The 27,950-nt window shown below is 46.1% G+C and overlaps 2 protein-coding genes across 5 annotated transcripts; one reads left to right on the top strand and one right to left on the bottom strand.

Moving 5' to 3' along the window:
* Positions 1-151: 151 nt before the first annotated feature.
* On the top strand, positions 152-15,615 carry dna2 (DNA replication helicase/nuclease 2). 3 transcript variants are annotated; one of them, XM_072709831.1, is made up of 23 exons: positions 152-432; positions 610-666; positions 938-1,851; positions 2,660-2,833; positions 3,046-3,229; positions 3,318-3,466; positions 3,595-3,726; positions 3,853-4,087; positions 5,872-5,995; positions 6,067-6,226; positions 6,313-6,501; positions 7,799-8,032; positions 8,140-8,256; positions 8,315-8,448; positions 8,824-8,933; positions 9,014-9,235; positions 9,578-9,771; positions 13,260-13,349; positions 13,487-13,694; positions 13,785-13,874; positions 13,973-14,155; positions 14,364-14,512; positions 14,783-15,615. In XM_072709831.1, exons 2-23 carry the CDS (start codon positions 610-612, stop codon positions 14,832-14,834), a joined length of 4,101 nt encoding a protein of 1,366 aa, XP_072565932.1. In that variant the 5' UTR covers positions 152-432; the 3' UTR covers positions 14,835-15,615. The 3 variants fall into 3 exon arrangements, with proteins under 3 accessions (XP_072565932.1, XP_072565933.1, XP_072565931.1); XM_072709832.1 differs by having other exon boundaries at positions 605-666; positions 8,339-8,448; XM_072709830.1 differs by having other exon boundaries at positions 605-666.
* On the bottom strand, positions 15,501-27,716 carry LOC111849023 (phenazine biosynthesis-like domain-containing protein). 2 transcript variants are annotated; one of them, XM_072709837.1, is made up of 9 exons: positions 27,556-27,716; positions 27,366-27,465; positions 27,119-27,217; positions 26,756-26,865; positions 26,535-26,564; positions 26,235-26,323; positions 25,970-26,166; positions 25,820-25,882; positions 15,501-15,894 (listed from the first exon to the last, which is right to left on the bottom strand). In XM_072709837.1, the coding sequence occupies exons 1-9, from the start codon at positions 27,637-27,639 to the stop codon at positions 15,782-15,784; spliced, it is 885 nt and encodes a 294-aa protein (XP_072565938.1). In that variant the 5' UTR covers positions 27,640-27,716; the 3' UTR covers positions 15,501-15,781. The 2 variants fall into 2 exon arrangements, with proteins under 2 accessions (XP_072565938.1, XP_023677281.1); XM_023821513.2 differs by having other exon boundaries at positions 25,970-26,145; positions 27,556-27,715.
* Between the last annotated feature and the right edge of the window lie 234 nt (positions 27,717-27,950).

The following is a 27,950-nucleotide window of genomic DNA, read 5'->3' as shown; positions in this document are numbered from 1 at the left end:
AGCTGATTTGCTGCCAGAAGCAGCATTTGTCATATTGAAATCCTTTCGAATTCCGTTCTTCTCTACCACAACAGTGGACGGAAACGTTCCTCGTCGCCGGAAGTCGTGCTCACGTGTTCTATACTTTCCTTATTAGGAGACTACTTCCGGTTTGGCGCCATCGTATTTGAACTTTCGAATACGAATTAGTGCGAATTGGCGCGCCAGACGATCTACATCATGCTGATTCGTGTATACGAATCTTGATCTCGCTTAAACAATGTTTTCTATCTAGCTGTTTAGTTAAAACTGTGCAATGCAAGAGAATGCAGAATTCCTTAATATAAGCTTTTTAGCTTTATCGGTACCAACTGGATTAACTGGTAAGAGTATCAGTTAGCTGGCGGCAGAGAGATCGGATTTGGAAAATTGCAAAGAACAAGCTAAAGGAAGGTTCGGTTGATCCATCGTCTCAGGCTTGCTCACTGGGGGCTTTGGGAAGGGATAATGTAGATTGAGACAATGTAATGTTGTGAAAAGGCCCTATACATAAACATTTTAATTTAATTTAAACAACTGCATTTTACTCTATTACTGCGATCGTCTAACCAGTTTTCTTTTTCAGTTTAGATGATCGCTGGGAACAACCAGAGGCAGATCAGCGCTTTTTTCTCCGGTGGCGCCACGGTATGCATGTATGCGTAGTAAGACTTAAAGTAACATCTATGAGTCGGTTTGATTGCCTTGTGATCTCTGTGGTGCTTTACCAAATATGATATGATTGACAAACTCAAGAAAAAGACCTTGGAATGAATCGTACTCATTGTGTTCAGTGTTTTTTATTGCTTTGGAAATGTGGTTATAACATTCAGGTAGTGTTTATTCTAATAGTAATAATTATTATTAGTAGCGGTTGGTAGTGTCATTGTGAGTTAAAAATGAGTAATTTATTTGATAGGGTGTACCATCTGCCTTGAAGAATAAATGTACTGCTGAGAGGATGCAGTCCCGCGTCAATCCCACGAAGCTCCATGTGCAGAAGGAGAGTGATCCAGAGGGGGAAAACTTGCCCCCCTCTCCATACCCCTCGTGTGTTCCAGAGACCCCAGACAGCCAGATTCGCACCTCTCTTCCTGTTCCAGGGCACACAAGCAAAGCCCAGGTGCCCGTCCCATGCAGCCTAAGGTCACAGGCTTTTGGTCTGCAGAAGCCTCTTACAGCCAGAAGGTTTCTGCTGTCACCCAGAGGGTGGAGGACACCCTTAGGCCCTGCTTCGCTGGGCAGTCACAATGGTGGGGTGGTGAGCATGAGGAGACTGCTGAGTGACTTTGGGGGGGTGCAGAAGAATGTGCAAAGCAGGCCTCTGAGCGATGGGGGTACCCCTGTGCTTAGGGGAGACAGCGCCTTTGGTGGCCCTCTGATGGCTGTCAGAATATCTGCTACAACGCCTGTGAAGCGCAAGTCTAGTGAGGATGAGTGGGATGCAGAGCAAAAACACAAGCCGGTCCCTCGTCAGGACAGGACAGGGGGTACCCCTGAGCCTGTTCACACACCCAGGAAGGGGGTGCTGCCTCTACAACCCATTCAGACCAACAGGGAAGATGATGTGTTTTCCCTGCTGGACCAGCAACTAACTGACACGGGTTCAAAAAGCCACAGTGGTGCCCCCGATGGAGGGGAGGGTGTCCCCAGGGGCAGTGAGGGGGACCACCTGCACATGCCGCTTAGCGGAGGGAGTTTGGGGGATACTTGCCCATCAAGCAACAGCGATATGGCAGCCAGCGAAGATGCACTAACATGCTTAGAGGATCTTCTGCAAGATGACAGCTTCTGGTCAGATGACAAGATGGAAGCAGATCAGCTTGATGCAAAGTAGGTTTGGTGTTGCTGTATCGCCTGAGTTATCACATTATTAAATGTGGCGCATGTATGATAATTTACTGCCCTTTGAACAGCTAATCAAATCAGATCACCTTGTCACATCACTTGGCACTTGGTACGTGGACATTAGTGAAAAACTTGTGCAAAGTCCCACAACAGCAACAGAGTTGTGCAAATATGAAGTATACAAAAAATTGTAATATACAGCATGGTCCTGATAAATAGGGTGCAAATAAATACAATGAATTGCGTGGAGGGTAGATATGGATGACCATTTTAAGGGGCTTGTGGACCAGAGTTCAGCAATTCCTGACTCTGTCCCAGAGCCAATTGGGTCGGTCCTTCATATTGCAGTACTATCTGCCCGATGTGTGAGCAGTTTTTTGTCTCATGGAAAGCAAAATCGAGTAGGTGAAAAGAAAATTATTCCACAGGGATTAAAGAAGCACCACTATTCTATTTTGGTGTCTGGGATCCTTGTTGATTTTCTCAGCTTTCCTCAGGTACCACCTGGTATGTGTATCCTGGTGGGAGAGAGGCTTACCTCCAGCGATTTTCCCCAAGCACTGCACTACTTTCTACAAAGCTTTGCAGCTGTAGGTGGTGCTGTTCCCATACCGGGTGGTGATGCATCCACTTAGGATGCTGTTGATAGCACAGTTATGGAGTGTCCTGAGCATGCCAGGGACTCGTGCTAAACCTTTTTAGCCATTGGACATAAGAGCCGCCGGTGTGCTACCTTCACTGTTCTGCTGGTGTGGGTTGCCCTCACTGATCAACCTGCTTCGTGTTCTTCCAGCAAACTGAGGGCCATTCCAGATGATGTCATCTTGTCAAACGGGCTGCACAACAGGTACTGGGTTCTGGATGTGCAGGAAGTTGTCAGTCACAAAGGTGACTTGGAGAAGCATCTGAAGATCACAGCTTCAAAGATCATGTACCCCACGGAGAGCTGTGTGCTGAAGGAAGGATGGTAATGTGCTACAATGTGACAGCTGCCATGCTTGCTGGTTTAGTTGTGTCCTGTTTAACCTTAATGGCTTGTGTCCAGAAAGTCATGGGTTCAGTGCTGTCTGCTCCTCCTCTCTGACCCCCAGCTTTCTTAAATTGTAGGTTACTTTGGACAAAAGTGTTTGTTAAATAGCAGTACCTGTGGAATGGATGACACCTGGTTTGACCTCTCAGGGAATCCACGCCTGTTGCCATAGGAGACATTGTTCATCTGGAGGGGGAGAGTGACCGTGGAAGCTGGTTCATTGGCAGGGACTCTGGATTCTTGATCCTACAGCCTGATGTTCTGATCTCCTGCACCAGTATCTCCAGCAGCATCCGCTGCATGAGGCGGGCGGTTCTCTCTGAGAGATTTAAGGTACGCCTGTGAAGCCCTGTACCTGAAAGCCTTACAGGTCGTTAGTGAAGGACTTTCCTCAAGTGAGCTTGCTGTCCCCTCTCTGCAGGCCTTTGATGGGAGCTCTATGCAGATGCTCAATGGCACCATGGTCCACGAAATCTTCCAGAAAGCAGCCACCTCAGGGGGTTTCCATCCACAGAGACTCCAGCAGTTGTTGGAAGAAGCCCTGCTGGGTCCTGCTTTCCTCAGAGAGATGTAAGTGACCCTGTGGAGCTTCAGCTAACCACGTGTGAATGTTGCCTTTGCATATATCTGTGGCTGCTGAGCTTGAATGCTCATGGTACTTGATCGGCCCTGGTTGGTTGTGTTGTGCTACCCTGCAGGTACAGTCTGAAGCTCAGCCAGGCAAATATGCGGCAGAAGGTGGAGGAGTATCTCCCGTCTCTGGGCAAATGGGCCAGTGACTACCTGGCCTCCTCGGCACAGGCTGGGAAAAAGCAGCTCATGCTCAAGTTGTAAGTAGGGGTCCAGGAGGGGGGTGGGGGATAAATGATTTGTCTGTCAATGTTAACCCAGAGCCCCAGCAGCAGGGCTCGTCTGGATGGGGGGGGGCTCTGACCATGTCCGTCTGCCCGCCATAGGCCAGGGGAGTGTAACCAGGGCACCGCCTGCCACGTCACAGTCACGGACTTCGTGGATATTGAGGAGAACATCTGGTCGCCTCGCTTGGGCCTCAAAGGAAAGATTGATGTGACATCGCGCGTGCAGATCCAGAGGCAGGGACGACATCAGGTCTGGAGGCAAAACTGGGAGGGTGTGGTGCCTCTGGAACTGAAGACCGGCAGGGAGACCAACTCCATTGAGCACCGCAGTCAGGTAGCGTAACCACTGACAACAGAGTGGAGAGGTCACCATGGACACAAACTTGGGGTAGAGCATGGTGATATTGGGCACTTTGACACCAAAGTTCCAGAACTTGGTTACAAGTTCCTGGGCTGTCTCAAGCAGGGACTTTTGTAGCTCCTGGGCACTTTCATGTGTTGTTTTCACTCCGCAAAACATGAACTGAGATCCTCATGCTAAATACCGGTAAGCATGGGAGACACACAACGCTCGTAGGTTAAACTTCACATAATTTAAGATGAAATTACATTGCCACCCCAAAACAGTGGAGGATGGAAAAAATGTTTTGCTAGTTATCTTACTGGGAAGTTTGATCAGTCAAAATGGGACACAGCATTTTATTTGTATTTTATTTATACTACCTGCAACATGTTTATGTTTCATTATTACAACAGTCCAGCATATTGATCTTTCGTTTTGCACAGTATGAAAAATGATGTAACATTATTCCACTAATAAGCACTGGCAAGTTTCACCACCACCATTGGCGATATTAGATAAAAGTATATTGGTTATCAATCAAATTTTACATTGTAGAAATATGGAGACAAGCAAATTATATCCATTGATGCACTGAATGTAACTGAAGTAGAACAATAATTTTTACTTCTCTATTTTCATCCCATTTTTCTGTGAAACTCCCAAGCTTGTGACCAACAATTCAGAGAGTTTATCTCTGTAAGCCCCTCCCCAGTAGATTGTGTTATAACGAAAAGTATCTAGTCTGGAGTAGGGACTAAAGTAGTATCGGCGTTGATCCATGCCTATCAGATCGTGTATCGGCCATGTGTGACTGATCCACATCCAATATTTACATATTTAGTTTTTGGCAGTCTGATAGCTCCTATTTCTTGTTAAATAGATTTGTACAGTCAGACGACAGCTCTTTGCCAATTCAAATGTGTTTTTTGTGGCATTCGAGCGGAATGCTAACACTGCTACTCAGTTTCTTTGCCTCCCTGGGTGTGAGTACAGTTACTTCTGCCTGCTGTGATGTCATGCACATACCCTTTGCAGTAGGAGCAACGTAAGAACATCAAATAAGAGGGTGACAATCTGGAAGTATATTACACTTTTAACACATAGCACAGTGATTTGCAATCTTTGTAAAAAGTTTTGAGAGGTGGAAGTAACGTTTAGTGGAAAATCCCACTAAAAATGCGCGCAGTTGTGTGAAACAACGTAATATGAAAAAAGCAATGGATAATTTGGAAGTCGCTAGCTCAGGCTGTTTTGCGCACTCACTACAGCTTGTGATACAGGAGGGGCTGCTATTGCAACGAAGTGTAACTGACGCTGTTACCAGTGGGAGAAAAATTGTGGGGCATTTTAAGCCTTCACAACTTGCATATACTCTCTTGGAAGATACTGAAATTGAACTGCAAACGCCTCTGAAACGAGGTGGAACAGTACATTATGTAGGTTTCTAGTACCCTAATTAAAAATATTTGGCATACATTTTTTGTATTCACTAGTTTAAAAAATATTTATATATTGTATATATTTATTATAATATTAAAGTAAAAAGCTCTGTGTAGGTATTGGCAGTTGTGTGACAGAATCAGATTGGAAATGAAAAAATGTGGATCAGCCCATCCTTATAGAAAAGGATTCTGGAACTGCCTCAGAGGAACTAACTTTGGGCCAAGTTTTTGCCGTGTAAACGAGACAAAAGTTCCTGGTTTTGGAAAAAGGTTCTGGTTCCTGAAAAAAATTCCTGCAGTGTGAACGTGCCCATTATGGGATGTGGCCACCAGGTGATCCTGTATAACTTGATGAGTTCTGAGAGGCGCGGGGCAACAGAAATGGAGGCAGGCTTCCTGCTTTACCTGAAGACAGGCAGCATGCACGCCATCTCAGGGACTCACATGGACAAGCGAGGTGGGTGTCATCCCCCCCCCCCCACCTGTTGCCGCTGTTTCCCCCAGAGTGACCATGCTGCTTCTCCATAGAGCTCCTAAAGTTGAGGAACACATTAGCATATCACCTCATCAGCAGTGTGCAGCATGGAGGGGCCATAGGCCCGCGCCTTGCGCCACTGCCCAACATCGTCATGGACCAGCAGGCCTGCAGATTCTGCCCACAGAAGAGGAATTGCGCCCTCTACAGCAGGTACCGCCTGCCCTACCCACCCTGGCCCCTGGAGGGATGTCTCTGTTCTGCCCATGTGCTGACTGCCCATCTGTGTGCTGTTGCAGGGCCGTGGAGGGTGGCAAACGGGGCAGCTGCGGGTCTCAGCCCCCCTTCATGGAGGCAGAGACCCGGCACCTGCGAGACACCCATCTGCACTACTTTGCACACTGGCTGCTGCTCTGCTCCCTGGAAGCTGAGGCCCCGGAGGGCAGGGGACACAGACGAGGCATTTGGCTGCAGGAGGTGCAGGAGAGGTGGGCAGGTCACCTGGGGGGCGGTACATGTTAACCCTCTGTAGTCGATGGCATCGTCACCGATGCCGCGTATCTTTCTCGTGTATTTCAGTTAATAACTCGCTGAAATCTTATTATAGAAACATGAAGAAAACGCTGACTAAATATGTCCCTTATTCATACCCAAATATGCCCCCCATATAGTGGCTGACCACACTGTCGTATATCACGTGAAACACCCAGAGTGTATGCATATATATGTGAACAAGATCATCAGAGCTCGGTCCGATTCGGTTCCTCAGAGGCACTACTGAGGAAGTGCTTACCACGATGAACTTGCTAATTGCTTGACCACAAGCACCGGCACTAAAAAGAAGTTATGCAGAAAAAAGACAGAGTAAATGGAATTATTTTTGTACCTCAATAAGACTTGAATACCTTTTGCCTGCATCTCCAGTTAGCAGGATAATGTTACATAATTTTTTATTCTGTGGAAAATTAAAGATCTATCTGCTAGCCAGATTATACAGATTATAGACGTCATTGGTCGTATAAGTAAAATCAGGGCTCTCAAGTCTCGCATTGATCGTGAGATGCATGCATTTCAACCAGTTCACACGCCACACCTTGTGTTTCTCATGGTGAGAAGTTAGGGAAAACATCCACCAAGGTCTTCCGTCATATAGAATTAATGGAGGATGCGCAGGCATATGGAGTGGAGTTTTCTGCCAAGTTCATAGCTGTCCCTATCAAGTTAGTGTTAATAGCCACCTACCAACCAATCAGAAAATAGCATTTGTTGCATGTGATCACGCTGCAAGCATGTTATTACATGGATGCACACACATATGGAGAGCAGACAAGGTGGAAGTGGCAAAGCAAGATCTGATGAATGTGGTAGGCAGGGCTCCAAAGTGTCAAGTATTGACTGTGAGACACGCGAAGTGCCCTAGCAGATGCAATCTTACTCCCAACTTTTGATAAAATTTGAGAGCCCTGATAAAATATAAGGCTGTGTCACATTATGATCGTGATCGATCCTCCCAGTATCTAGCCAATAACTAACAAAACAACTTGTTCAAATAAAAGATTAGTGCTGTATTTCTTAATGTATTTTTGTTGTTGAAATTGATTTAAAAGCATATTGGTATCAAAAAATAGTATTGTTCAGGAACTGTTATCAAAATATTCTGAACGATGCCCACCCCTAATATTAACGTCTGCATCTCTCTGCATGGCTGGCACTCTCACTTTCTGGTGAGGTATGAATGGTGGTCTGGGGCCTCGCACTAATACTCCCATGTTCCTCCCACAACAGGGAGGTCCACGGCTGCTGCATGGGTGACCTGGTGCGGGTGGGCGAAGCCATGCCCACGTCGGACCACATGTTTGCCCAACGCTTCCGTCGCCGGGGGACGGGACCCGTGCGGACAGGCCTTAGCGTGGGTGACGGGGTGCTGGTCAGCCGGCAGGACAAGCGGCTGTTTGCTGTGGCCAAGGGCTTCGTGATGGATGTGGCTGGGGATGGTGGTGTACTCTGCAAGCTGAACCAGTATGACAATCACTTGCAATCTGCCTGGAGTTAAGATTAAATTTATTGATCCATGGGGAATCCCTGGTGGCAGCCGGTGACTTGAAATAACTGTGTCTTTACTGCAGGAGTCTCTCTGCTTCTCCTGGTAACGCCATCTTCCGTTTGGACCAAGACGAGGGTGAGAAGGGCCTGCATACTCACCTCGGCAACCTCTCCAAGCTTATGGAGAATTCCATGGAAAGGTCTGGTTCATATTTCAGGACTTTGTGTTAAATCTGGGAGGCTCACACATTAGTGCAGTGACCCTTTAACTCCCCACTCCAGTGAGAGGCTTCGGGACATAATCATCGACTTACGACCCCCCTGCTTCTTCGAGAGCCTGAGCAGCGTGCTACCCCAGGATGTCAAGGACACAGTGGCCAGCATCTTAAAAGGTCTGCTCACTCTCCCTTCCGGGACTCATGTCAGAATGAAGGCAACCACATTTCCCCTTCAGTGGGGGTTGTGACTCAGCGGATTAGGCCTCTGCGCTTGTGATCAGATGATTGTTTGAACCCCATGTACAGTAGATTAGTCTTATGTCTGTTGGGCACTTGAGTATGACCCTTAATCGCCCAATGTGTTTATCTCAAAGGAGAGCTTGATGGGATATGTGAAAACTAGAATTCCAATGTCCCTGTACATGTACTCATGAAAATGGCACATTAAACAGAATCATTAGCATCAGTCCCATCTCAGGAAGATGCCTTTGCCCTGGGGAATGCTCTGGGACCAGTGCACCTGTGATTTGACCACATTTTTTTTTCTAGGTCTGAACAAAACTCAGAAGCAGGCAATGAAGAAGGTCCTTCTCTCTAAAGACTACACCGTCATCGTTGGAATGCCGGGCTCCGGAAAGACTACAACAATTTGCTCTCTAGTAAGGATCCCATCTTCTGCGTCTCTCTTCCCAGCCCCCTCACCATCAGCCCCATCTCACCCGCTCCCCACCCTCCTCAGGTACGCATCCTCCATGCCTGCGGCTTCAGTGTGCTTCTCACCAGCTATACCCACTCGGCCGTGGACAACATTCTGGTGAAACTACTGCGTTTTCGGGTTGGCTTTCTGCGCCTGGGCCGCACCCACAAGGTGCACACGGATGTGCAACCTTACACAGAGGAGTGGCGCTGCGCCTCGGGCGTCCGCACCCTTGCCGAGCTGGAGCAGCTGTACAATAGTGAGGTGGGGCTATAGGAGCTGGCTGGACTACATTTTGGAGTTGGAAGGGGCTAATTTTACTGGTTGGGGCATCCTGGCTTGGTTGTGGGAGTAGTTAAGCATCAGATGTAAATGAACCCCTTAGAGGAAGCAGACTGGAGGGCCAAATTTGGTAGTGCTGTCATTGGCACAGTCATGTTCTGTTGTTTCCTTTAGCAGTTTGACGGAAAAGGGTTAGAGTATTATCAATTTTGATTGTAACGTGGTGGGTATGATACAGATGCTGTCTTTCTGGACCATCATTAGCCATGGCCCTTTCATCCTGACTGTCTTTTTCATCCCTCTGGGGATCTCTCTGGCCTCCAGCTGGTGGTAGCAACGACCTGCATGGGTGTCAGGCACCCCCTGTTTAGCCGGCGGCGTTTCGACTTCTGCATTGTGGACGAGGCATCGCAGATCAGCCAGCTTGTGTGCCTGGGCCCGCTCTTCTACACCGAGCGCTTCGTGCTGGTGGGGGACCAGCAACAGCTGGCCCCCATTGTTAGGAGCCGACAGGCCAGGTGAGTAGGGAGGACGGTGGGTCACAGTGTGCTTTGGTCATACCAGTGGTTCTCAGTCATGTTTCTGGCACCCCCCCCAACCGTACTTTAATCAGGCTTATATGGTTCTTAACCCTCTGGGGTCGAGTGTGTCGTCGACAACACAGCATATTTTTCACGTCTATTTCAGTTTATATCTTGCTGAAATCTTTATGTAGAATCATGAAAAAAATGCTGACTAAATATATAATCTGTCTTTTCAAAACGTCCATTGTTGGAAGTAAAGTTTTTAAAATTAGGTTAAATTGGCAAAAAATGAAACCATGTCACCTTACTCTGTTTTACCTGCATCGGGGGTGTGTAGTACCGTTGTCATCCGAAGATCGCTATTTACATTCTAAATAGCTGCATTATCGCGTATTCAAATCGCATTCGCATGGTAATTTGATGAACAACGCAACGGTGAAACGCGATCCAGATACATCCCCATCAGCGCCATAAAAGGTGGGGAGGGGTATGGCCAGGTGTCAATGGCTCATTCATACACATGAAAGTTGCTACATATTCAATGAAAGGAGCCAGAAATAGTGACATGAGTTAGGTTTTTCTTATTTATTTATCCAACTGAATGTTGCAACTACATCATTTAGTCATCTTCATGTAGCCAAGACTTTGGTGATCAGATATCTGGGATCAAAACAAACTGCCACCATTGCTAGCTATGTACTTTTATAATGTTTAAATGTTTCTGTAAGTGTTTCAAACTGCATTTTGCAATGTCTATACTTTGATGTCAAAAGAATCAACCAGTTTGAAAAAAAATGACCCAGAACTCAATCTTAATCTCATACCTTGTCCACACGTACACGGGTATATTTTAAAATGGTGTTTTTCCTCCATTTAAAAAAAAAATATTACACGAACATTGTCTTCTAAAAAATATCCGTCCACATGAAACCGCTAAAATGCACTGTCAAAAGCATGCCAAAACAACAAGCGGCATTATATGCAAGCTTAGCACAAGCACTATTTCGGCTAAGTCCGCCATTGCTCAAACTCGCCTAATGTATACAGTAAACAGCGCACGCTCTGACGTTAAAGTGAACAACGGTGCACAATCTGACATTTCGAGCCAAAAACTCCGTTTTCCCTGTGTACATGTCGATGCTGAAAACGGAGTTTCTTAAAATCTTCACCCTGGATGGAGTTTTGCAAAAGCTCCATTTTCAGTGACCTGAGACGCCGTTTTACGTGTGGACAAAAGCCCAAGACATATAGAAAAAGGTACGTTTTAAGATATACCTGTGTACGTGTGGACAAGGCATCAAAAGTCGAACTGTGAACACCGACCTAAGATGACTTGTACATGCAGGGAAATAAGTCACGCGACACGTCTCTCAGCGGGAACAAAGGGTAACTGTTCAGTCTCAGCCTCGCATTCGCTGTGATAGCATCGTTTGTTGGTGATAGTGCTTTTTTATTGAAAATATCAGGTAATACACTGTATTTATATCATTTTGGTAGCCATTGCACATCATTTGGATACATTTATTTTCTTTACAGATTTGTCACGCACAGATTTGTCCTCCTGTGTGCCACGCCCCCCTCGTTAACCTTGTGTGATATCCCGATGTCATCAGCTGTTTCTCGTTATTTCCAGTTAGTCATGTGTATTTAAGTCCGCGTTCAAATATGTTTCCCCAGTTCTGTCATTGAAGTCTACTGCGTGTTGTGCTTTGTTTGCCAGCAATAAACCCTGTTCTTGGATTTCGCGCTCCCTGCTCGCTCATCCTGCGCGCGGTGTGACACAATTACTGTTTTGATAAATGTGCTTATATGTGTTTAGTATATGCTCTTCTTGTTTTATCCTTTTCATTTTGTGTTTAAATGCTAAAAAAACATTTAAGTGTAACTTTTTGGAGCCAGGAACCAATTAATTGGTTTTCCATTATTTCTTATGGGGAAAATCAGATCAGAACTCAAACTTTTTAGGATTCAAACTAGAGGTCGACCGATATGGGTTTTTCAATAGTTGATGCCGATATTTAGGAGTCAGGGTCAGCCGATGGCCGATATATGCTGCTGATTTTTTTTGGCCGATAATTGGATGTTTTCCCCTCTATTTGCATGGTAAAATATCACACTAATAATAACAAACAATACACAAAATTTAGCATTTATTGAATAATGACTTGTGTAAATTTAAATATAAATTTAAATAACAAAAATACAATACAACTTGTAAACAATAACAAACTTATAAACAATAAAAATAAAGCAACATTTTTATAGTGAACCAGTTAAATAAATAGGTATTTGAAAGATCAGAATTTAAGCCTTACCGTTTTCTCCCAGGACTCTTCCAAAACTTCTGGCTGGGGTCCTGCACAAGGTAGCATGGGTCACGTGTTCCACGGCAACAATAACATGGGGCTGCCCGCAGATATGCCTGTCTGTAAATCGGCGTACTACACTCTATCGGGCGATGCCGATACATAAAAAATGCCAAATATCTGCCCGATATATCAGTCGGCCGATATATCGGTCGACGTCTAATTCGAACCCAAGTTCTGAACGGATTAAGTTCGAGTTATGAGGTACCACTGTACATTAAAATAAAGATGAGTTTAATGTTTAATGCCAAAACAAATATATAAGAAATAATTTATTTGCCATTAATTAAGTTTATGATATTGAAAGAAATGTGTGATCATGCCCCAGTCAGGTTAATAGGCTAATAATGAATGTGGCACGTTGGAAGCAGTGTGTTGGAATGAAAACATTCTGGCAAAGGACACCAAGAACAGGATTGAGAACTGCTGGGTAGGGCTGCACGATTCTGAAATAAATATGAATTTCGATTCTTTTGCTTAGAACTGAGATTGCGATTCTGAGATTGCACTCATTAAACTGCAAAAGGAAACACACCAAAACATGACTGCCAAACATATGATTGATTCAAGACCGGCATATCAACTTCTGACAACAAAGAAAATGCTCAATTGGCCATTCAATTAAGGCAATCAGAACAGCCATATCAAAAGTTCTAGTACCAAAAGTGCCAGTGGGGTACTTTTTTGGTTCTTTGGGGTGGGAAATGCTTTCTTTGTTAAACAGTTATACAAATAGCCTGCCTCTGAAACAATACAACCACCATTTTGAAAACCGTTGATAGAAAAAATTTATTTGCCATGAATTAAGTTTATGATATTGAATGAAATATGTGTCCATGCACCAGTCAATGAAAGTGTGTTCCCTACCCCTAGACCCCAGAGGGTTAATTGTGCAGCCCTACTACTGGGTTATATGTACGATTGGTGTGACCCGGTTAGGCTGTGTTTTCATCACACGTGTAGTCGGTGCGACCAAGTCGCACTGTGTTTTGGTTATACGTACAGTTGGTGCAACCCAGTCAGACTGTGCTTTTGGCATGCGTATGGTCTGTGCAACTTGGTCATAGTGTACTTTGGTTATAATGCTTCTTTGGTCAATGTCCTGTTGCTCTGCAGAGATCTGGGGATGGACGAGAGCCTGCTGAAGCGCTTAGAGAGGCACAGCAACGCCGTGGTTGAGTTAAACCTGCAGTACAGGATGAACAGGTACGTGTATACAGTTTACATTGGAGATGGATTCCTGCTGTGCTGTGTTTACCCTAGAAAGTGGGGGACCACTCGGGGAGATGCATCCCTGTTTATGGGCAGGACCTGTGTGATGGACATGTCCGGCACTCCCCCAGTGGTATCATGTCTCTGAGCAACATGCTGATGTACGGTGGCAAGCTGGAATGTGGCTCGGAGCGTACTGCCAGAGCCATGCTGGAGCTGCCGACATGGGGCACTGTGGAGCAGGAACTAGAACTCAGTCTGAGTCGACCTGAGTACCTCGCCTGGATCCGGGCCGCACTGGAGCCGCAGAAGCCAGTATGCTTCCTGGACACAGCCAAGGTGAGCATCCCCCAGCATTAGAGTTCCACTGCTTTATTTAAAACACATCTAAAATGACTGACCACATTATCTTCCAATCCCCCCCCCCAGGTTCCTGCCCTCGAGACGGCGACTAAAGGCGGCATCAGTAACCCCAATGAAGCCATCTTGGTGCACGGCCTTGTTAGCTTGCTGCTAAAGGTGTGTAACTCTGCAGAACCGCTGATGTTGTTGAAGCGGGGTCTGCAGGGTGGTTGGGTCAGCTGGTATTGTGTTAGTGTGACACTGTATCCCTGTAGGCGGGCTGCAGCGCAGAGGACATCGGCATCATTGCCCCATACCGGCAGCAGCTGGCTGCCATCTCAGGCCTGTTGAGCAGCCCTGCCTTCAGCGCTGTCGAGGTCAACACGGTGGACAAGTACCAGGGCCGCGACAAGAATGTCATCATTGTCTCCTTCGTTCGGAGCAACACCCAGGGCCGCGTGAGTGTTCCGCCCCTCACCAGCAGTGGGTGTTAGATCCCCCAGCCAGGTGCTATTAAATATACTGACCCAGTAACTGGGGGGGCAGACATATCATATGTGTTTCAGTATCTGTTCCTCAGCATCAGTGGGAGCCACTAGAATGTCCCAGGGTTCCAGGGCCCGTCACTCTCAGCATATGTATGACACATAACCCCCCCCCCCCCAGACTGGGGAGCTACTGAAGGACTGGAGGCGCCTGAACGTGGCTGTGACACGCGCCAAGCGCAAGCTGCTGCTGCTGGGTTCTGCACCCACACTCAAGCTCTTCGCCCCCCTGGAGAAACTGCTGTGCCACCTGGAGCGCACTGGTGACATATCCTTCACCTGACACCGGTTAGCTGGTGTCAGTCTTTGGCAGTGTGAATTGTCCAAAATAAGGGATAACCAGCTATCTTTAGTCTGCATGACTGGTGGTGCTGCTTAGCGACTTCAACCTTTGCTATATGTTATCACATTGTGAAATAATCCCATATTGATGGACCAGAAATACTGAACTTAGGTGATGATTAGGTCTAACGGTGTGGGACCCCCTGCTTCAGCAGTGTATTCAGAGTCCAGGGTTTCCTCCTTAACAGAGCCTCACATCCTCTTGCTTCCCCTGGCTGCCCACCAGGACCTGTCCAGGATGTGCCTGTGAGCCCGACAAGGAATCAGATGACCTTTAAAGGCATCGTCTACAACGGGTTGGATAGATCAAGCTCAATTTTTTTTTTCTTTTTCTACCTCATGAGAGACATGGCACAAGTGTAAGCTGCAGTGGATCACAGGTCATCATGGTACTGGTTTGAAACGATGTTCAGTTACCGCTGCTAGTGTTATGACCTCAGAGCCTGGGTACTAAGGATAAAAACCCCCCAAAAGATACTTATTTTACTGTTTGCTGTTTATCGTAAGTCAGGTAAAAGTTATTTCTCTTGTATGTTGTATTTCTTTTTGCCAGTTTTATCACTAATTCAAAATATTACTTGAATTAATTTCAGCAGATGGTGACAAGTTCTCTCAAAACTCATCTGAGCTTTTTTCCCATTTTAAGATACATTGATATTTACCATGCTGGTTTGATTCCAGTTAGGGTTTACTTCTGGAGCCCTGTCTGACTGTGAAGACTGCTGCTGTACAGATGTTGATGAGGTTACAGGTTACAGACTGCTTACAGCCTTACAGGTTTTGGTATAAAGTAGTCGTGACCTTTCGGAAATCCAAGGTGTTATAGGGGTAACTTCATTTTGCCTCACATTTTTAGTTCCTATAGTTTACCCAAATTTACATCAGACACAGACACGTTTGTATATTTAATACTGACTGGATTTGCACTGGCTTTTATTTGAAAATGTGAAACAAAGAAATATACATTCAGACTATCTGCTTTCAATCCGTTTTTTGCTATGATTTTTAAAAAATAAATTCTCTCCAAGTAATGTCTGAGTATCTTTACTATAAATTATTTTAATTAGTATTAAATTATTAGCATATTTTCTAGCTAGTTTCCTTTTAGCCTAAATCTCAAGATCAGTTTTGAGTTTATGACGGGAATGTTGGCTTCCACTCAAATGTTTAGACACTTTAGACAGGTCCCGGATGCTGTCAGAGTGTGAGTACTCCCTTCAGGACTGTGACCGCACGACCAGCGATGTCCACTCTGTTGTTGTCTTTTATGTGTAGGTGAAGCTCCCCTCCTCGACTGGAGCACTGGTAGGCTGCCACACGTAAAAATCAGATTATTTAGTAAAGTGTCTGTAGATTTAGTAAGTAGTCTATACCATTTTAAAATGCCAAAATACTTCAGTTGCAACCAGTTGAATCCGTGTATTGCTCCTTATTTGAAATTACTGTTTCAAAACCAAATTTGGTTATTCCGTTTTAAAATCGGAACAGGAAAAAGGAAAAACAGGCAAGGAAAAAATGGCTTCTTGTTTTGTTTTTCTAATTTAAAACCATACCAAAAACGATATAACAATATAACATTTCTTTAATATTATACAGTGCCAGCCAAAAGTTTGGAAACAGTTACCCAGGGTAAGGTTTATTTGTACTGTTCTCTACATTTTAGGATGATTATAAAGACATCAAAACTATATTAAAAAAAAAAAAAACGTCCCTGCTAGAAAAAAACAGCATATACCAGTACATATTGTGTGTGGACCAGCAAACTGGTTCATTATTACACCCAGGGTTTCGTACAGTCCTTAATTCTTGGGAAAATCATGAAATTAACACGTTTTCGCAATTATCCCCATCATCTCTTTTTTTTTAAAATCCATCCATTATCTTCCGCATTTCCGGGGTTTGGGTCGCGGGGGTAGCAGCTTCAGGAGAGACACCCAGACGTCCCTCTCCCCAGCTACCTCTACCAGCTCCTCGGGGAGGAGACCGAGGCGTTCCCAGGCCAGCCGAGAGATATAATCCCTCCAGCAAGTTCTGGGTTTGCCCCGGGGCCTCCTCCCTGTAGGACATGCACGGAAAACCTCTCCGGGTAGCCGCCCAGGAGGCATCCGCACCAGATGTCCAAACCACCTCAACTGACTGCTTTCGATGTGGAGAAGCAGCGGTTCTACTCTGAGGCCCTCCCAGATATCCGAACTTCTCACCCTATCCCTAAGGGAGAGCCCAGACACCCTGCGGAGAAACCTCATTTCGGCCGCCTGTATTCGCGATCTCATTCTTTCGGTCATTACCTATAGCTCATGACCATAGGTGATGGTAGGGATGAAGATGGACCAATAGATCAAGAGCTTTGCTTTTTGGCTCAGTTCTTTCTTAGCCACGACAAACCGGTTAAGCGCCTGCAAAACTGTAGACGCCGCTCCGATTCGTCTATCCATCTCCTGATCTCGCCTGCCCTCACTCATGAACAAGACCCCGAGATACTTAAACTCCTCCACATGAGGCAGTACGTCTTCCCTGACCCGAAGAGGGCAAACCACCCATTTCCGGCTGAGAACCATGGGCCCGGACTTGGAGGTGCTAATCCTCATCCCCGCCGCTTCGCACTCGGCTGCGAACCACCCCAGAGCACGCTGGAGATCCCCAGCAGATGAAGCCACTGTCCCTGACCTTCATGCACTGTTGAGAAGGCGTGTCAGCCATGATAGCCCCACAACATCCAGAGCCTTTAGGTACTCCGGGCGGATCTCGTCCACCCCCGGGGCCTGGCCACCACGTAGCTCTTTACCCTGGCCACCTCAACCCCCCCCCCCCAGCACCCTCGGGCTCTGTGCCCTCAGATGTCTCAAAGGCAGTGTGCGTAGGTCAACGCACCCCCTCCCCACTATAAATAGTAGGAACCAGGAGCTGCTTCCCCCTCCTGATGGTTTTCCACAACCTTTTTGAGGCAGACCGAAAGTCACTCTCCATGGCCTCACCAAACTCCTCCCATGCCCGGGTTTTTGCTTCTACGACCGCCCGAGCCGCGATCCGACTGGCCTGCTGGTACCCGTCAGCTGCCTCCGGAGACCACCGGGCTAATAATTCCCGGTAAGCCTCCTTCTTCAGCTGGACGGCCCCCCTCACCTCTGGTGTCCACCATCGGGTACGGGGGTAACTGCCACGACTGACACCGACCACCCTGCAGCCACAGCTCCGTACGGCCGCTTCCACAATGGAGGTCCGGAACAGTGTCCATTCAGACTCAATGTCCCCAACCTCCCCCGGTATGTAGTTGGAATTTTGCCGGAGGCGCGAGTTAAAGCTCCGGCGAACAGGAGCCTCTGCCAGACGTTCTCAGCAGACCCTCACTATGCGCTTGGGCCTACCAGGTCTGGCCGGCTTCCTCCCCTGCCACCTGAGTCAACTCATCACCAGGTGGTGATCAGTTGACAGCTCTGCCCCTCTCTTTACCCGTGTGTCCAAGACAGAAAGCCGCAGATCAGATGATACGATTATGAAATCGATCATCGACCTGTAGCTCCGGGCATGCTCGTACCATGTCCACTTATGGACACCCTTATGCTCGAACATGGTGCTCGTAATGGACAAACCATGCATTGCACATAAGTCCAATAACAGAACACCACTCGGGTTCAGATCAGGGAGGCTGTTCCTCTCAATCACCCCCTTCCAGGTCACACTGTCATTGCCCACGTGAGCGTTGAAGTCCCCCAGCAAAACGATGGAATCCCCTCGTGGCACGCCAACCAGCATACCACTAAGGGAATCCAAGAAGGCCGGGTACTCTGAACTGACATTCGGCGCATAAGCGCAAATGACAGTCAAAGACCTATCCCCGACTCGAAGGCGCAGGGAGACAGCCCTCTCGTTCACCAGGGTAAACTCTGCTGTTAATGCACCGAAAGAAAAAATACCCAAGAAAATCAAATTCTTGCACAAGTTTTGACAGCTTTCTTGTTAAGGGTCCAAAGCACAAAGTGCTATTTACACTTGTTTTTACAAGTTAAGTACTGCTTAATTTCATTAAAAAAATTTGAGTTTAGATCTTAAAACTTTTTTCTTATGAATGCAGAATTTTCCTTATGCAATAAATAACTGAATCACATAAATGTCTGCTCTTAACACCTCATTTTTAAAATAAATAAAATCGTCAAACATTTCAATTTTCACTTTCCTTCCAATCTTCCTGCTAATAAAGCTAGATCAATCTATACCAGGGGTCTCCAACTCCGGTCCTGGAGAGCTACCGTCCAGTAGGTTTTCTATCCTACCCGGCTTCTGATGAGCCACACCTGTTCTCAGGTAAATACCAGGAGCAGGTGTGGCTCATCAGAAGCCAGGTAGGATAGAAAACCTACTGGATAGTAGCTCTCCAGGACTGGAGTTGGAGACCCCTGATCTATACAAACATTCTTGTATACATACATTTTAAAAAGAAATGTTTCCATCCCACAAAAACCACAATTGTAATCTCTAGTTAGAACCTTTCTAAGACTTCCTTGACATGGAATATTTGATGTAATATTTAAAATGAAATTTCTTTAACCTTATTTTGGATGCAATATTGATTTAACAATTCCCATGCTTTCTTCCAATTTATATCATCAAACAGGGAAGTCCAAAAGAATTTTGCAGAGGAAACTGTTGGTTGGCAAAAGGAATTCCTAATATGCTGGTTGATACATTAATCGTCCCATAAGTTAATATCCCCAATAAATATATTTCTACAGGCAATGTCTGGGCATTTATAATTTATACAAGCATTCTTAAGAAAATGTATTGCACTTTGGATAGCAATATGTGTGTATAATGATAGATCTCTCAATAACCTAGTTCTTTTAGTTTTTTTAATAATAGGGCTAAAGTTCAATTCACACCTGACATCTTTAGAGATAATTATTCCCAAGTAGACCAGATTATCTTTAGCGGGAACCCCACATATTTCATGAGATTTACAATCTTTATGTGGGAACAGTGCTGATTTAGTAGCATTCATCCTCAAACCTGATACTCAAGAAAACTCTTGCACACATTTAACAGCCTTAGAAACCTCATTTATATCCTTCAGAAATACTGCTGTGTCATCAGCTAATTGACAGAGTTTAACTTCTGTATGAATAGCTAAAATTCCAGAAAAATTTGATTTTTTTAGTTTGTATGTTCATAACTTGAGTTACTAACAAAAATAGGGCTGTCCCCTGACCCCCTTCTTGTCTAATTCCATGACCTATATTAAACCTTTGTGAAGTCTCGAGAGCTCATTTCATTGAGCTGTTACAACCTTTATAGAGTTTTTACTGCATTTAAGAATTATTCCCCAAAACCAAAAGACTTGATGACTTTAAAGATAAAACTATGCTCAACTGTATCAAATGTCTTATAAAAGTCAATAAACAAAATAAAACTAAATGCTTTTCCTGTCTCTCTCAAGAGGTATCTTGATTATACTTACCGTGTCACAGAGCAGGTCGTGAGTATGGAAGGCCGTTGGGCCAAAAAACACGAGCAAATACATCTCGACGCTGCATTTTCGCCCTCTAGACAAGGTACTTTCCCCTCTATGTGCCGTAACACGGCACTTTCCTCTGGAGCTTTCGCATTAAAATACGCATTTAAAAAAGGGTGGTGTCACGACCCGCTCCGTCCACTCCTAATGTGTGCCACGCCCACCTCATTACCTCCTGTTTCTCCCCGATTGTTCTCACCTGTGGCTCGTTACCCGTAGTTTGTCTTTTGTATTTAGTCCTCGTCTGAGTCAGTCTTCCCCAGACTCGTCATTAATGTTACCTGTTGTGCTTCCCCGGTCCCGTCTTTCTCCAATAAACCCCGTTTGCCCTACTTCCTGCCTCCGTATCCCTGTTTCCCGGATCGCCTCCCCAGCGAACGTGACAGAATGACGAGTCTCTCACAAAGAGGCAGTCCGAGCATCACCAGCTCGGGCTGCTGCAGGACTTCGTGTATTGGAGTGCCCAGCCAGAAGTCAAGGAGGACCCTGTTGCCCTGGATCTCGCTAACCGGGGCACGGACCTCCTCGAGAAAGAGCGCCCGGCAGGTCAGGATTATCCGCTGACAAATGCACGCAAATGCCTCCGCCGCCTGCAGCACCGGCTCACCGAGCGACGGGAGGCGATCCCGACGCTCCGCTTGGGAGCCTGCACGTTGCTCCCTGCCTATGAGTACGAGGGCTCACCACCCTGGGCCTGGGAGGACATCGCCGCTGCGTCGCCGCGTGATGGCGGCGCCCGCTGCGTCGCCCCCTGCTGGCCGCATGATGGCGGCGCCCGCCGAGGCGCCCCCTGCTGGCCAAGTGATGGCGGCGCCCGCCGAGGCGCCCCCTGCTGGCCAAGTGAGGGCGGCGCCCGCCGAGGCGCCCCCTGCTGGCCGCACGCCTGAGGTGCCCGCAGAGGCGGCCCCTGCTGACCACGTGACGGCGGCGCCCGCCGAGGCGCCCTCTCCCGTCCTGCCCGCGGGCCTGCCTGAGGCCGCCTCTCCCGTCCTGCCCGCGGCCCTGCCTGAGGCCGCCTCTCTCGTCCTGCCCGCGGCCCTGCCTGAGGCCGCCTCTCCCATCCTGCCCAACTCGCCTGTCCTGCCCAGCCAGCCCGGCTCTCCCGTCCAGCCCGCGGCCCTGGCTGAGGCCGTCTCTCCCATTCAGCCTGTCCTTCCCGTCCAGCCCGGCTCTCCCATCCAGCTCGTGGCTCCGGCTGCACCAGAGGCCCTGCCTCTAGTTCCCCCAGCCCTAATGACTCCCTCGCCCATGCCCCGACAAGGCCGACACCCCCCGGGACCCTGCCTTTCAGTGTCCCACAAGGGACGGGGACACAGCCGTCGGGCCCGGCTCCCGCTCGCCCTGCCCCCTGGCTCGCCCGTTCAGCCCCTGGCTGTGGCTCGGTGGCTGCCTGCGGGTCCTCCGGCTCGGGGTCGGCGGTCCCCTCCCGGTCCCCCCTTGGTTCCTCATTGCCGGTCCTCGGTCCCGCCTCCGGCTCCATGTCGGCCGCCTCCGGGTCCCCCTGCTCCGGCTGGGCGTCGGACGGCGCCTTCCCCAGCTTCGGCTGCGCCTCCGCCTGCCGCGGCTTTCCCCTCCTGCCTGCCTGCACTGGTGTTCCCTCCTGCTCCCTCCGTGTCCCCTCCGTCACTCCCTCGTCCCGTTCCCTTGGCCCCTGGGTTGTCCCCTCCTGCTCCCTCCTCCCTCTCGCCTGTGGCCCCTCCGGCCGCTGCCCGTCGCCTGCCTGGGCTCCCTCGGGCTCCCCTTTGTCCCCCTTCCGTTCCTGTCTGGTCTCCCCTCTCTGCTCCTCCTCCTTTCGTCCCGCCTGTGTCTGTTCCTCGTCCCTCTGGTCCTCCTCTGTTCACTCCTGGCCCCTTCGTGGCGCCTGTGGGTGTTCCCTCTGTGTCCCCCTTCTCTGTTTGCCTGTCTGCGTTTCCTGTTCTTTGTCTTTCTTTTCGTCCTTGTTCCTGTTCTGTGTCTCTGTCCTGTTCCCGGTCCTTTGTTGATGGGTTTTGCTTTTTGTCTTCTAGGTCCTGTTCCCCGGTCTCGTCTCGTCCGTCGCCTCCTCTCGGGCGCGCCCGGTGTGCGCGCCTTTGGGGGGGGGTTATGTCACAACCCGCTCCGTCCGCTCCTAATGTGTGCCACACCCACCTCATTACCTCCTGTTTCTCCCCGATTGTTCTCACCTGTGGCTCGTTACCCGTAGTTTGTCTTTTGTATTTAGTCCTCGTCTGAGTCAGTCTTCCCCAGACTCGTCATTAATGTTACCTGTTGTGCTTCCCCGGTCCCGTCTTTCTCCAATAAACCCCGTTTGCCCTACTTCCTGCCTCCGTATCCCTGCTTCCCGGATCGCCTCCCCAGCGAACGTGACAGGTGGTAGTATGCATTTTTGTTCATGTTTTATGTCAATATGGTTTAGATGTACGCAGTATTCCCAACTTTGGTCAGCTGGCTGCTGTGAGATTTTCAGTTCGAGACAAGTCGACAAACGTGTACAGTGCTCAGTATAAACGAGTGCACCCCCTTTGAAATTAAAACTTTTAACCATTTCTCAGTGATTATGAGGACAATTAGTTGTATTTTTACAAACCAGTTTAATTAAACATTTATTTGTATCAACATAAGAGTATGATCACCTTTTCTTCTTTAGAATAAGAAAAAATATACATTTTATTCAAATAAGGTGATGCCAAAATGATTACACCCCAATGAATGTCTTAGGAGGAAAAACCTGATAATGAATCTAATCAATCATCACACAGGTGATGTTGTCCACAAAGGAAGCCACTGCTGAAGCCCATGCACAAAAAAGCCCATCTAAAATTTTCCAGGGCCCATGTTAACAAAGGTGAAGACTACTGGGACTCCATACTTTGGAGTGACAAGACAAATATTAATCCTTTTGCCTCTGATGGGTTCCAAACTGTGGCATCGCAAGGGTAAGGAGTACAATGAAAAATGCACGTACCAACAGTAAAGCATGGTGGTGGCAGTGTTCTTGTGTGGGGTTGAGAATAGTGCAAATAAACCTTTCTATGGGTAGGCATTTCCAAACTTTTGGCTGGCACTGTATGTGTAATTAAAATAATGTTTTGTATATGTTATATTCTCCAGCATCCCCTGGATATCCCAAAAATGAAACAAAAAACAAATTGAGATTTTAGTGTTTCTGTTTGGTTTTAAAAGAGAAAAACTAAATATGAAGCCGGTTTTTTTGTTATCCTATTTTTTTCTTTTCCTGTTCTGATTTTGAAACAGAAAATTTTTTTTTTCCCGATTTGGTTTTGAAACAGAAAATTCAAAGAACGAACGATACATGGCTTGAGAAATCAGTTTTCTCTCATTGATAAACTGTACACTTTAAATGAACGGTTGCCAAATTCTGACCATTACATTTACATATTTAGCAGATGCTTTCCCCAAAGTGACAGAGAAATGGGGAAAATGACTTGCAAAAACAATACATGGTGTCAAGGAATTAACAAAACGTACATTAATTTGGCCCCCCATATGACCAAACTGGCCTCAGTTTTGTTTGTGCCACGTTTGTGCGGTTTCAGTTTCTGAGATATAAATGTTTTTTTATATGGTCACGGTACCAATCGTTTGTGCTTGTGCTTAAAAATGTCTGTACTGTTATTTCTGAGTTATACCTTCGTGGTTTATGCCATTACATTATCGTGGTATAGTGCTCATGCTGGCATTTCCCATGGAAATAAAAGTTTGAATGTATGAAATTTTGCGTGCCTTTTATACGGAATAGGATTAGGCCCACATTAAATAAATTTCCGAGAATTCTGAGAGAAAAGTCAGAACTCCAAGAAAAATGTCAGAACACTGAAAAAAGTCAGAACTCTAAGAAAAAAAGTCAGAATCCTGAAGTTAAAGTCAGAGGCTGGCTGCAGACCTCAGGTCACATGCAATACACCGAGTTTAGGGGCAAAAGTACAAGTGGAGATATCAGTGTTGGTGTAAAATGGACTGGCAGCATTCCTGCGAATTCGTGGAGTTTCAGAGGAAGCCATTGCACATTTGGAAGAGCAAAAGGTAGGTGAAAAAAGTAAATCTTGGTTTTATTATCGTGCCAGCAGGTGGAACATTAGCAATAGCATTTGTAGCAAGCACCGTTTGCACTGTAAACACCAATGCAGAGGTAAGTTGAACAGGTGACATTCGTTTATGGGACAAAAAAATATTTTAAAATTAGGGTCAAACTGGGGCTTATTTTTCACTCTTTTTTTGAGCAGAGAGCTTGATGTAGTAAAGTCAGACAACACAGCAAATGGTTTATGAAGCTTCATTTGGCCATCTCTAGTCTAAGGACCCTGATTTTGTTAATATAATTTTTACTTCAGTGATATATCTGTTTTTCATGCAGGGTGAGCTTTATGAAGTTCTACACACATGGAACTCGCACAGAATCAGGCCAAGAACAAGTGATGAACCTGCATCTGGCCAGCCAGTTCTGATGTACTCTTTTTCAGATTTGCACAGTGCAGAGGATAGACTGAAACCCATTGACATGGAGGAGGTGAATTTGTGCAAAGAAGAGTGCACCTCCAATGGCCAGTTCCATACTAAAAGTGTATTAAGTGTCACGTGAAAGGGTCAATTACTTTTTCAACAGCATTTTTCAAAACATGACTGTCAATTTGCATTTCTTTAGTACACCAAGCTCTAAATGTTTCAAAACATGTACATAGGGAAATAAAACTTCACTGATGTGATACTCTGCATTTATGTTTGCATTGTAATGATGTATGATGGAAACAGGGTGGCTTTCCAGAGGGGGTTGAATACTTTTTCAACCCACTGTACTTCAGTGCAATATACACTGAAGTGGCGGTGAAGCAAGGAACAGCTCAGCAGCCATGACATCTTTTAAAAGAGATGTTGTGGATAAACAAAGTAAAAAACACATTGGTGATGTGGCAGTACTTTTTGCAGTTTAAAGTCTAATACATTTATTAATCATATATGCTCAATTTATACTGATTATCAATTTAGGCTTAATAAAATGCCTGTAATATTTTAACCATACTGCTAATCTGCTTAACAAATTGTGGGAGTAAATAAACGTCCATATAGTATCGAAAAGCTGGTGTCCAACCAAATGTTTCACCCGTCATCTGAAGCCCTGGTGATTACTGTGCACACGCGATATAATATCAATATGATATCATCCAGCCCATGAGCACTATATCATGATCATGTAATGGCATAAACCAAAAGGTATAACTCAAATAATAACTAGACACTTTTAAAAGGCACGTACTATTGAGACCAGTTTTATCAAAATCGAACGCAAATGGGGGCCCTACTTCCTGCTGGTGTCACAGGTCCGGTCAGGTTGGGGAGCATGTACTGGTGCAGCGTGTTGCCACACCCACAACATGATGAAACACCTTGGGATCCCAGCTGGTGACCCCCCAGGCAAACAAGAAGTCCAATCCCCGTACGTTTATATCTCAGAGATTAAAGCAGTGCAAAAGACAATTTAAAACGCCACAAAGCACAAATGATTGCAATCAGTTTGGTCAAAATCAGACGCAAATAGAGGGCCAACTTCACATTGGCACAAACCGACACTGATGAATGAGACCAGTTTGGTTTTAATCAGTAACATATGGGGGGCAGCTTCACGCAGATATCAACAAGGCATCTAGGCTGAGTTTCCGGTGAACACCCAGATACAAATGTAAGCAGTTTCATATAGTAAGGGCTAAACAGCAACAACCATTAGCCATTCTTACCCAGCATCTTTTGCTTTCCCAATTCCGCTGCCCAGTAGCTGGCTAGCACAGTGTGTGATGATCCTTGAAGTGGCAGGTGAAAACAACCACATGTCAATAACCTTAACTAACGACCGAAAACGGCACATTGTGAAATTCAGCAATATTTACCAGTTACAGGATCCTCAGGAACTCCGTGCCAGGGAGCAAAATTCCTTGAGAAAAAATCATAGGCTGGCTGAGCAGCTGGGTCACCCTTTAGGGTGACTATGAGTGACTTCACCTTCCCGTCGGACCCTGCATGCAGGAGGCTGGCAGGGTCTGGCTGCAGGGACATCAAGGCTGCCCTGGAAACCCGTGAAAGAGGGCTGGAATGTGTGATCAGTATTGGTTATTGCGCACTTTGGGACAGCGCGGGGTGGGTGTGTACTTTTACCTGTCACACGAGTCACTGAGGCGTATGAGCAGCTTGCTGATGGCCCTGCAGTACTGCACGTCCTGCACAGGCAGTTCTCCAACTGCAGCCTGTGGCAATGTACCCAGGCCATGACTAAGTATGTAAGCGTCTGCTCATCACATTATGTTCAGCTCTAATGCACAACCACTCAGAGTAGATTTTTGAAAGCAGTATTGTTGCATTCACACGCAACCTGTAATGTCCAATGGTTACCATGGTATGACTATGGCTGAATTACACATTTAATTGGTTAATAATTGATCATTTTTGATCACTTACTTTAATAAGATCTTTTACTTCATTTGGGTCCTGAGGGAAAAATACAAACTTAACTATAATTAAAACAGTATTTTACTTGCAGAAGTACAGATTGAGACATTTAACTTGAATTTCACAGTTTCAAGAATGTGATGACCTTGAAAATTGAAGCCCGGGATTAAATTAACTGACTGAACGAATATCACGTACTGCATCTTAACATTTTGAGTCCCACCACCCACCTGCATGGTCGGCTTGTTTTGGGGAAAGTCCATCACTAGGGCGTCCCCGTCCATTTTGACGTATAATTCCCCACTAAGCGTCTCAAAAGTCAGGACTGCGTTATGGTTTTCTTTCAAGCAGAATGACAAACATTATGGGTGCACAGGATATTTTTAAATTATAGCTTTGTTTTCTCGATTGATTTTAAAATACAGTTGTGCCACGTGTCTAAAATCAATGTCACGAACCTTTTTCAGCTTCACGGTTTATTTTTTATCAGCTATTTTAGGGCTCCTTATATGTCTCCATGATGCGTAATTCATAATGATTACATTGCCTGTACATACAGATAATACTTGCGAATAGCTCATCCAAGCGCTTACTTTTGTGGTAAAAAAGCACGGCCGCCGAGGCGATGGTGCCATGCCCGCACAAGACGATTTCATTTTTTGGGGTGAACCATCTCAGGCGAAATCGTGCCGCTGTCGAGGAAAGGGGGTTACATGTAAAACGGGGTCAGGCCACCGAGTCGTTTTACAAATATATCTAGGAATTTTACGTTTGCCAGTGGGGTATTCTCGCAAACATGCAGGGCGTTTACATTCACATTTGCAAGTGAAACTGAGATACCTGAGCCGAAGTCATCTGTAACATTCAGTCTGGAAATAAAAGCAGTCTCGGAAAGGTTCATCTCTGCTGCAATTTTCTGGTACACCTGATCCTGTAATTCCTATATTTTAGAGAGATGCATCTCGTAAGTTGAGGGGAAACATTCACTGTAACAAAATATTTATGTTGAACACCGTAAACATTTACTCACATTTTGTAAAAGACAGACTGCTGCGGGGTTCCCTTTGAAAACTTGGTTGGTGAATGCATCCACAGTGAATACTGGAATTTCCATGGGTTCTTAGATTTTTTTGCTGCGTGCGCAACGAAAAGTTTCACCGTTTAATCAGTTGTTTGGTTAAACGTTCTAAAATGGACTTTAAACTCATGACCAGCACTACTTAAAAGAACAACGTCAGCAGTTATAAGTAAAGCATGGGTAACATCAATTAAAGAAAGGCCCATCACATGTATTTGCATACATTTTCATAAAACGGCTGATTAATTGTCTGTCTTGACATTGGCAAAAGCATAACTATACAAGAAAACCATACAAAAAAACAAGAATAAATATACATATATGACATACATATATGTACAAAAGTG

Source organism: Paramormyrops kingsleyae, chromosome 3 (assembly GCF_048594095.1).
Source record: "Paramormyrops kingsleyae isolate MSU_618 chromosome 3, PKINGS_0.4, whole genome shotgun sequence".
Taxonomy (NCBI): Eukaryota; Metazoa; Chordata; class Actinopteri; order Osteoglossiformes; family Mormyridae; genus Paramormyrops; species Paramormyrops kingsleyae.
This window is presented reverse-complemented; position numbering and strand designations above follow the sequence as displayed.

Excerpts from the sequence above, each read along its gene's own strand:
- dna2 (XM_072709831.1), top strand. The coding sequence starts at position 610 with ATGATCGCTGGGAACAACCAGAGGCAGATCAGCGCTTTTTTCTCCGGT. Across the intron at positions 3,727-3,852 it reads AAGCAGCTCATGCTCAAGTT|GCCAGGGGAGTGTAACCAGG; the intron begins GTAAGTAGGGGT and ends TGCCCGCCATAG. Across the intron at positions 8,449-8,823 it reads AGTGGCCAGCATCTTAAAAG|GTCTGAACAAAACTCAGAAG; the intron begins GTCTGCTCACTC and ends TTTTTTTTCTAG.
- LOC111849023 (XM_072709837.1), bottom strand. The coding sequence starts at position 27,639 with ATGGAAATTCCAGTATTCACTGTGGATGCATTCACCAACCAAGTTTTC. Across the intron at positions 26,866-27,118 it reads CGTGCTTTTTTACCACAAAA|AAAACCATAACGCAGTCCTG; the intron begins GTAAGCGCTTGG and ends TCTGCTTGAAAG. Across the intron at positions 15,895-25,819 it reads GGGAAAGCAAAAGATGCTGG|CCTACCAGTGCTCCAGTCGA; the intron begins GTAAGAATGGCT and ends TACGTGTGGCAG.